Raw genomic sequence first — 10,000 nt, 5'->3', positions numbered from 1 at the left:
CTTACCTGAGCAGCAGAATCAGTTTGTTTCTCAGCTGGTTTCTCTTCAATCTGCCTCATTTAGTCACAGAAACTGTGAAAATTATGAAAATGAAGCCACATTAGCTGAGGAAGAACATGAACCGACTGTATCCTCACTTCCTGCTGCAGGGTTTACCTTCATCACAGAGTTGTGTCCAGCGCAGGATGTTTGCGCCTGCAGTTAGAAACTCTTCATTGAGCTGCTGTTTAGAAATGTGTTTACACGGCAACGTCTAACAGAAAACAGAAAAACTCTGCTGGGTTTCTGCTGTTGCTCTAAACCAGCGGGCCTCAACCCTTTTGTTGCATCACAGACCGCTTCACTGTCAGACAATATTTTCACAGACCGGCCTTGAAGGTGCGGCGGATAAAAACAACAAAACGACCTAAAAACTGTGAAACGTCCTAAATATTCTAAGAACATAAATGTTGGCAAATGGAAAATGGCTGATTCAGGCCTGAGTTCGTTTTTCTACAGCGAGACGAACCCGACGTGTTGCTTCTGTCCTGTCTGCCCCCAAATTTAACTTCCTGTCATTGCATCAATCGTTACGAGCTTTTAAAGCCGCCGTCATGGTGCCGCCTCTCCTAGACGTTCACAGCAGACGTCTTTAGTGGCGGCAGCTTTAGCCGAGACACAGTTAGCCACCAAATATGCACTACAAAAACGGAACTTAAAATAAGTAAAATGTTCTTAAAATTAGTGTATTTGTCCTTGATTTGAGCAGGTAAATAAGATTATTTGCCAATGGAATAAGATTTTTGCACTTAAAATAGGAACAACTCATCTCCATCACCTTATTTCAAGTACAGGATGTCTAATTATCTTATTTTGGGGGTCAAAATACTCATTCCATTGGCAAATAATCTGTTTTACCTGCTCAAATCAAGGAGAAATACACTAACTTTAAGAACATTTTACTTATTTTAGGATCCATTTTTGCAGTGTGACCAAACATGGACGCATGTAACGGGCAGAACCACGTTTGTTTTTTTTATAAAACAGTTCAGACTCAAATAGTAAATAAAACCTCGATGATGTACTTTATTTATTCTTTCTGTTCAGCCCGGTACCAAGCAGCACACTGACCAGTACCGGCCTGAACCAGAACAGCATAACGGTTTTGATAACATGCCGCTCTCCGTCGTCGTGTGGACAGGAAACAGAGGCTCCCTGTGAGGAGAAGCTCTGACATATGCGCACTGTGACCTACAGGTGGCGCCTTCTTAAGCAGGGAGTTATGCCTGTTGTTGAGCAACATACTGCCTACTAGTGGCCTGGCAGGGAAATTACAGCGTTTGTAACATGATGAAAAATTCACCGTAGAGCTGTGGCAGTTCTAGACCAAATTTACCAGCGGGGCTAAGGTGGGGCCAGTGTTTTTTTTTCACAGGGGCACATAAAAGAATGAAATCATATTATTAAGCGATTAAATATTGCCCTGTTTTATGAAGTGAGACACTTGTGGCTCTGATACTGCAGGTTTCAGATCCCTGATGTAGCAGATGAAAACTGTGATCCCAGCTCAGTGCAGCTGAAGCTAAAAGTAAAACACCTTGATTTTTAAACCCTTGTTAGGGTGAAATTGTACAGGTACAAAAAATGAAATTGGTCAAAGTAACAAATCAGGTGTGGTTTCTTCACCAATGCATATAATCGTAAGAAATTTATTTAATTCATGTCTTTAGTACAGGGGCCATAACAGGGGCCAGGACCATTTCTACAGGGGCACTGGCCCCCGTGGGCCCCTGTCTAGAGCCGCCCCTGCCGTAGAGTCAGGAGTAATTTATATTAAAGTAATTTAGTAACTTTTATTAAGGATCCCCATTAACTGTTGCAATGGCAAACAGCTAGTCTTCCTGGGGTCCACATTAAAAAACATACAATAAAAAGCACGGCCACAAATATTACATTTCCAAAAATGTCATTTCTCAACACACCGTAGTTTAGCAATTATCAGAGAATGCACAAAAGAACAAGTAAAATAAAACAGCCAATAAAACAAGATCAAATAAGATAAAACAGCCAATAAAACAAGAACAAACATAATAAAACAGCCAATAAAACAAAAACACTTCAGGGAATCAAATGGAGTCTCAGTTTCTTTTTAAAGGATAGTTTGCTATGAGTGCAGCAGATGTACTGAGGTAGATTATTCCAAAGATGCAATGATCTATATACAGGACTGTCTCAGAAAATTAGAATATTTTGTGATAGGATTTTTGAGTTTTCTTCAGCTGTACGCCATAATCAGCGATATTAAAACAATAAAAGGCTTGCGATATTTCAGTTGATTTGTAATGAATCCAGAATGTATGACATTTCATGTTTTTTAATTGCATTACAGAAAATAAAGAACTTTATGACATTATTCACAATATTCTAATTTTCTGAGACAGTGCTGTATAAAAGATCTCTTTAGAGCGTTGGTTTTTGGACCTGGTAAAACAAGCTGGCCATTACTGGAACCTCTAGTGTTGTGATCATGACCAGAATTACTAAAAATTGCATCTGGTTGACATTAGATCTAACGGGGCAGCCCAGAACCAGCCGTGCTGCCTGGTTCTGAACAACCTGGAGCTTTCTGAGTTCTCTCAGCGGAACATTTCTAAACTAAGGTGTGTTGAAGATGTTTCTCTCAGCTGTTGCACTGCTAGTTTGTTCTGGTCCATCAGAACCAGAACCGGCTGCCGCCTGGACTGACCTGCAGGACTCTCCGTTGTTGTTGTGTGTATTTGTTTGATCGTCTGGTCGACATTTTGCATCTGCGTTTCTGCGTTTGGATCCGGTTCTTTCTGTTGTTCACATCTGTGTTTGGGTCAACTTTGATATTCACCCTAAAATCCTCCCGTCCTGCCCTCTGATGGAGCCCAGGCGGTTGCTGGTTTCCTGGGAGCAGATAGAGACCCGCCAGCGGGTCAGAGGACCTGCTGGTCCCTCGGTGGTTAGTTAGTCGGTCTGTCGGTTCGTTAACTCGCCGTCTGGCTGCAATCAGAAAACATTAATCCTGCATCACACAGCTGAGGCCCTGCTGTGTGCTTGGAGTCGGTTTCCTAACCATGTGAGGACATCTCTAACATCTTTACTGCATTGTGAGGACCAGCAGAGCTGTCCTCATTAAGAGCCTGATTAAAATCTCAGGTGAAGGTTCAGAGTGAGGAAACACATTCTGCATGTGGGTTCAGGATGAATGAGACATTCAGCATTTGGTTATTTCATAGTTTTATCTCTCAAAGCAACAGAGACTGATATGCCAGAAGGTAGATGGGACATTATTTCCCAGGGTTTGTCTCCTCAGGCTGCTGCTACTTCAGAACACTGAAACTTCATGTTTGATGTGATTTGAAGTGAAAGACCAACACAAAGTGGTTTAGAGTTGTGAAAAAGATAGAAAATTATACATGATTTCTTTTCTTTTTTTACAAATAAAAAGCTGAAAAGGACATTGTGCCAAAGTATTCACCCCCCTGAGTCAATACTTTCTGCTGAGGTTCCAGTCCTCTGGGGTTTGTCTCTACCAGCTTTGTTCATCTACTCACTGATATTTCTGCCCATTCTTCTCTACAGACCAGCTGAAGCTCAGTCAGGTCAGATGGAGAGTCTTTGTGATCAGCAGGTTTCAGATTCTAGATTGGGTTCAGGTCTGGACTTTGACTAGGCCGTTCTAACACATGAATATGTTTTAAACCGTTGTAGCCTTCATGGCTTCATGTTCAGGGTGGTTCTCCTGCTGGAAGGTGAAGCTCCGCCCAGTTTCAGGTCTTCTGCAGACTCCAGCAGGTTCTCTTCCAGGATCCTCCTGGATTTGGCTCCATCCATCCTCCCATCATCTCTGACCATCGTCCCTGTCCTGCAGAAGAGAAGCAGAGCATGATGCTGCCACCACGGTGTCTGACAGTGACGTGCAGTGTTGGTTCAGCTTTGGTCTCCTCTGACCAAAGCTCCTTCTTCCTCATGTTTCCTGTGTCTCCAACACGGCTTCTGGAAAACTGCAAGCAGAACTTCTGATGGTTTTCTTCTTGCTACTCTGCCATAAAGACCACATTTGTGCATGACTGATGGAATCTGTGGACAGATTCCTCCACCTGAGCTGTGGGTCTCTGCAGTTCCTCCAGAGTAACCATGGGCCACTGCAAAAACAGATCTAAAAATAAGTAAAATATTCTTAAAGTTAGTGTATTTATCCTTTATTTGGGCAGGTAAATAAGATTATCTGCCAATGGAATTAGTATTTTTACCCCTAAAATAAGATAATTAGACATCCTGCACTTGAAATAAGATGATGGAGATGAATTGTTCCTGTTTTAAGTGCAAAATCTTATTCCACTGACAAATCATCTTATTTACCTGCTCAAATCAAGGACAAATAGACTGATTTTAAGAACATTTTACTTATTTCTAGTTCCATTTTTGCAGTGCTAGCCTCTTGATCTCTGGTCAACGGTCTCCTTGTTGGGTCTGCAGGTTCAGGTGGACGGCCTCGTCTCGGTGGGTTTACAGCTTTCACTCTTTACTTCTCCAGATGAAGGAGTGAGCAGAGCTCTGTGAGACGTTCAGAGCTTGGGGAATAATTTTAGAGCCTGAGCTGCTTTAAACTTATTTATCCTGACCTTCTGCTGTGTTGCCTGGACTCCATGATGCTCTTTGCTCCCCGATGTTCTCTGAACCTCTGAGGCGTCACAGAGCAGCTGCACTGAGATCAGATCCCTACAGCTGGACTCTGTTCAGTCATTAGTGACCATCAGGCAACTGCTGAGAGAAGGGGCTGAATACTTTTGCACTATGCAGTTTTAAGTTTATTATTTGTAAAAAAAAAAAAAAAAAAAAAAGTAGAATTTTATTTCTACTCCACAATTATAAACCACTTTGTGTTGCTCTTTCACACAAGATTCCATTAAAATATATTTATGTTTGTGGTTGAAATGCGACAAAATTTGGAAAAGTTCAAGGGGTGTGAATACTTTAGCAAACCACTTTCCTGCATATTTTGAAAAAAAAAGTTGTCAATGTTATTTTATTCAGTATATTTTGCTTTAATTCAGAAAAATGCACTAAAGACATAAAATATGCTGGAAGTTACTGATTTAGATAAAAAATATTAAAGTTTACAAATTATTTCCTGTTTGCTTTTGTTTCAGATGTTTGAATATACATTTTTAACACATGATTCCTAATGTTTTATTGGTATGTGTGTTTCATAATGTTCTGATAATTTCCCGTTGTGTTAAGTTATTAAATGTCACGTCTCTCTGGTTTCTTGCAGAGGTCTCTGTCTCCTCGCTCCATCTCTCCTCCTCTCTCCCCAGAGGTAAACGCCTCCTCCTCTTTTTTCAGCGTTTTCTCACGTTTTTACATCCAGCGATGCGTCTCCCTGATGCGCGGCAGCATGCAGCGCCGCACAGACCGGGCCTTACTGCCGGGTCCGGACTCAGATGTTCTGTAGGCGGTGGTGTGATCCCGGCCTCCTTTCTCTGAATCATGCTGTTGTTGTGAAAGCTGCTGCTCCTGGAAACCTGACTGGCTCTTTGTGCTCGCACCTTGTTGCTAAGGACGGAGCGCTGTTTCCTAGCAGCCGGCGGGCAGAAACGCAGATCAGGGGGATTGTTTGGATCTTTTATGCGGTTCTGATGCCTCACTCAAGGGTTTATCTGTCTGTTGTTAATGTGCGCTCTGCTAATCATGGAGGGTGAGGAGGTGATGATGATATTTGCTCTGGCTTTCACGCTGGTGGGCGTGATGAAGACGTAGCAGCAGCATTCACTCCTCCTGGAAGAGCGTAGAGCCACAGTGGACAGTCGTCTGCATTGTTGATGGCTTTGCAGCAATCCCTCATACTGAGCATGCATGAAGCGACAGTGGAGAGGAAAACTCCCCTTTAACAGGGAGGAGAACCTCCAGCAGAACCAGAACCAGGCTCAGTGTGAACGCTTATCTGCCTCGACCCACTGGGGCTTAGAGAAGACAGAGCAGAGACACAGAAAGCATAGAAGCTCACATTGACCCAGGAGTACTTTCTATGTTAGATGGTAATAGAGGATGATCTGCCTCCCCTGGATGATGTCACAGCTAACAGAACGCCAGACCAGGTGTACCTTCTATGAAGAGAAAAATGACATAGAACAAAAAGTTAAAAGCTAAATAACAACAAACAATTCAGATTGGAGAGCAGTAGGAGAACTCAGCAGAGTGAGAGAAACAGACCCTGATGTCCTCCAGCAGCCTAAGCCTATAGCAGCATAACTATAGAGGTAGCTCAGGGTAACATGAGCCACTCTGACTAGAAGCTTTGTCACAAAGGAAAGTTTTAAGATCAGTCTTAAAAGTAGACGGGGTGTCTGCCTCACGGACCAAAACTGGGAGTTGGTTCCACAGGAGAGGAGCCTGATAGCTAAAGGATCTGCCTCCCATTCTACTTTTAGAGACTCTAGGAACCACCAGCAGACCTGCAGTCTGAGAGCAAAGTGCTCTGTTAGGAACATACGGGGTAATCAGAGCCAGTGGCGGCTGGTGCTAAAAAAACTGAGGGGGGCGCACACAAACAAACAAATGAAAAACAAACAAAATAAATCTTAAAAAATAGCACTATTTGAACATGAATTTTGCCCTCCTTTCCTTCTGCCCAGCAAATTTCTCAATTATATTCTTGTTAAAGTCAGTCATCTCTGTGACTAGTCTTTTCTCCATTGACAACATGGCCAATGCATTCAGCCTGTCCTGAGTCATTGAGTTTCTCAGAAAAGTCTTGATTCTTTTCAGAGTTGAAAAGCACCTTTCAGCTTTCAGCTGTGGTCATGGGTGTGGTGATGAGGATCTTCAAGAGCGTGACAGTTTCTGAAAAGACTTCTTCTAGATTGTTTTCCTGATTTTAATAACATTTGCTGCCATTGCTGTGTTATGAAATGTGTTACAGCATTTTTGTGGGACAAGATTATACAAAATTCAGTAACCAAATGTTTTATTCCCCATTACCCATAAACTTCAGTACAACTTAAATAATAAAATATCTTGCTGACAAACATTATATCAACATACCTACACAGCATAGACACAACTAAAGGTATTTCTAACTACAACGCACATCTTCCTAATATATTAAATAACATTACTATAAACCAGTGTAACAGTGATTTTCCACAACAACTCACCTCTGCAGCAATCCTTTCATGGTCTTCTACACTGAGTATCCAACGCTTCTTCACTGGCTGACTACTACCTACACTGCTTTGTCCAACCATGGAGTGGAGAGATCACTTGCCTGCTGCTGAATTTGTAAATTAAGACGATCCGGTCCAAGCTCCTTTATCCTGTTTTTTTCTTCAAGTGAACGCTTTGTAAAAGCATTTTTTTGTAAAGACAAAACAGAATTTTCTCTCATTTTGAAACTACTCCACTTTGCAAACGTAAACGTGAATCAACCTAACGAACTGCAGCTGCGCTATGAGTCGAATCGGGGATTGTCCAATCACACAATGTTTTTAAAAAAATTAGCCAGTACTGACACTCTACCAGTAATGACACAACAGAATGGGTGTGTCCGGGACGCAGAGCAGTGCGCCCTCTGGAAAACCCTAGATAACCAATTAAAAGTCAGCCTCAGATCACGTGCTTGCCCAAGTTGCTGCGCCTACATTCACTCCCATTAGACCGGCGCCCTGCACATAGGAAAGGAAGTGTGCACAATGTGAGCAATTAAATAGAATTATGTATTTACTATTTTAATAAATTCTAACATGTCTATTGGACACACAGTATGAATAAATACATTTCTAAGTACTTTGCAGTTCAGAAATCATTTATTATCCAAACGATTTAAAGGGGGCAGCGCCCGAGCGCCCCCTACTGGCCAGCCGCCACTGATCAGAGCTCTGCTATATGATAGAGCTTGATTATTAAGGGTGAATAAGGTTCTTTGAAGGCTTCAGGAATCTCAGATGTTTGGACTGAGGTTCCTTGGTGATTCTAGAACTTTGTTTGGTAGATCCAGTGGATCCACCTTCAGGTGTTTGGGTCAATGTGGTCTCCTGTGATGAGTCTGGGTCATAACTGATTTATTTAATTTAATGACAAAAGAGAAGAACAGGAACACTCTAGAACGTTCTTCTCGTCACTGAAGATGATCTGCACATCATTAAGATGTATATTTAAATATTTAGCAGCTCTTAATACTCACTGAGAACATGTATATAAGTAAGGAGGTCCAAAATGTTCTTCAGAACTTAAAAGAGTCTTGAGGCTTTAGGTGTTTAATTTTCTCTCATTTCTACACCTAGAGAGTTTCCACTTTACAACGCTGGTGGTTATAAAAGCCGATTTACTGATGTTTGAGATGTTCCTCGAAGCCAGTCAGATGAACCTGGCTTTCAGTGATGAATTAGTTTCCTGTCGTCGTGCAAAGCGTTCCTCTCTCATCCTCCTGTCTTCTGATTTCTGCCCAGAACCTGTCCAAGGAGTCCAGGGACTGGCTGGAGAACCGGTCCCCTGGAGCTTCTTCCCCTTGTTCCACCATCCAGAGCAGCAGGACCCACAGCTCACACACGCCGTCGAACACGCCGAGCACGCCCAGCGCACACCCCGTGGCCGCCAAGACCGCCATGCAGCACTTCCACCGGCCCGGTAACCGTCTCAGCCTTCTGCCCAGAACCCACATGGTTCTGAGTCTCACCAGAACCTTCACCGGTTCTGGTTAAAGAGGTCCAGGTTCAGTTCTCTGCTCTTTGACCCGGCCCAGAAACTGAGACACTGGTTCTGTCTCATTGTCGGGAAACGCATTTGGGTCTTTTTTAATTTAAAGGAAAAATATTTGGATTATAGGTCCAACCAGAAGCAGCTGGAGGACAGATGAGGCTTAAATTACAGGGAAACGGTTCTGCAGCATCTGGACCGGTCCAAAGTGTGACAGCATGAACTGAAATACAGAAATAAATCAACACAGAATAAAGATCTAAATAAACTGGAGCGACAGGAGAACAGAACCAGAACCGAGCCGAACTCTGAGGATTTCTCTTGTTTTAGGAATTAATGTTGGATTATCTGAGCTGTTTAACTGGATTTTTGGTTGATTTTAGTGAAAGTTTTGCTTTTTCCCTGGCAGAAAACGGCGCCAATATCTATAAGAAGCCTCCCATCTACAAACAGGGTGAGTTTCTGACCCAGAACCAGAACCAGGAGGCTGAAAGTGGATCAGCCACGCTGTAATGTGCTTTGTTTGCAGACGTGCCGTCCTCGGCGCTCCCTCAGGGGAAACACATCGAGGATCTGATCATCGAGTCCTCAAAGTTCCCGGCAGCTCAGCCTCCGGACCCAAACCAGCCCTCCAAGATCGAGACCGACTCCTGGCCCTGCCCCCCCTCCCTGGCTGTCATCGGTAGCTCCACATTTAACACCTCCTGTCAGGTTTCTGCACCCCGTCCCCTTGCTTCCTCACCTTATGTCCTGCCCTTGTCTCCTCTCCTCGCTGCAGAGAAGGAGTGTAAGAAGAAGGAGCAGACGGAGGAGGAGGAGGAGGAGGATGACGAGCTGTGGGGACTGCGGGCGCTGCAGAAACAGGAGCTGAATAAAGTGGGTGAAACTCCCACTTTACCCCGTCCCCTTGCTTCTTCACCTTTAAAGACTCGTGGTAAAGTGGGTGAAACTCCCACTTTACCCTGTGTCTAACAGCTGATTGGCTCCTGAACCGAGGTTCTGCGTTTGTCTCCGGGTCAGATCCAGTCCAACCTGGGGAGGATCATCCTGAAGGAGGAGCTGGGCAAGACTGCAGGACCGCTGAGGAGGAAGACCCGCTCTCTGCCGGACCGGAACCAGAACCCTGGTACTGACGCACACGTGCAGGGAGATTAATGCGACTCCTCACTGCACCGACATCATCCATCATTCATCCATCCATCCATCCATCATTCATCCATTATCCATCCATCATTCATTCATCCATCCATCCATCAATCATTCATCCATTCATCATCCATCATTCATCCATCCATCC

General features: G+C 43.6%; 1 protein-coding gene across 5 annotated transcripts in view; it reads left to right on the top strand.

The window, feature by feature from the left end:
* Positions 1–10,000, top strand: part of LOC105916643 (dematin) — a 35,010-nt gene that overhangs the window by 19,274 nt on the left and 5,736 nt on the right. For 4 of the 5 annotated variants that reach the window (XM_012851214.3, XM_021309840.2, XM_036144786.1 and 1 more), the window contains 6 exons: positions 5,285–5,329; positions 8,457–8,634; positions 9,113–9,157; positions 9,233–9,385; positions 9,482–9,579; positions 9,724–9,829. In XM_012851214.3, the coding sequence (XP_012706668.2) occupies positions 5,285–5,329; positions 8,457–8,634; positions 9,113–9,157; positions 9,233–9,385; positions 9,482–9,579; positions 9,724–9,829 (625 nt within the window). The remainder of the gene's footprint in view (positions 1–5,284; positions 5,330–8,456; positions 8,635–9,112; positions 9,158–9,232; positions 9,386–9,481; positions 9,580–9,723; positions 9,830–10,000) is intronic. The other variant, XM_036144787.1, reaches the window with a different exon arrangement.

The sequence above is a fragment of the Fundulus heteroclitus genome, chromosome 12 (genome assembly GCF_011125445.2).
Source record: "Fundulus heteroclitus isolate FHET01 chromosome 12, MU-UCD_Fhet_4.1, whole genome shotgun sequence".
Taxonomy (NCBI): domain Eukaryota; kingdom Metazoa; phylum Chordata; class Actinopteri; order Cyprinodontiformes; family Fundulidae; genus Fundulus; species Fundulus heteroclitus.
The sequence above is the reverse complement of the archived record's forward strand: the minus strand, read 5'-3'. Positions and strand labels throughout refer to the sequence as shown.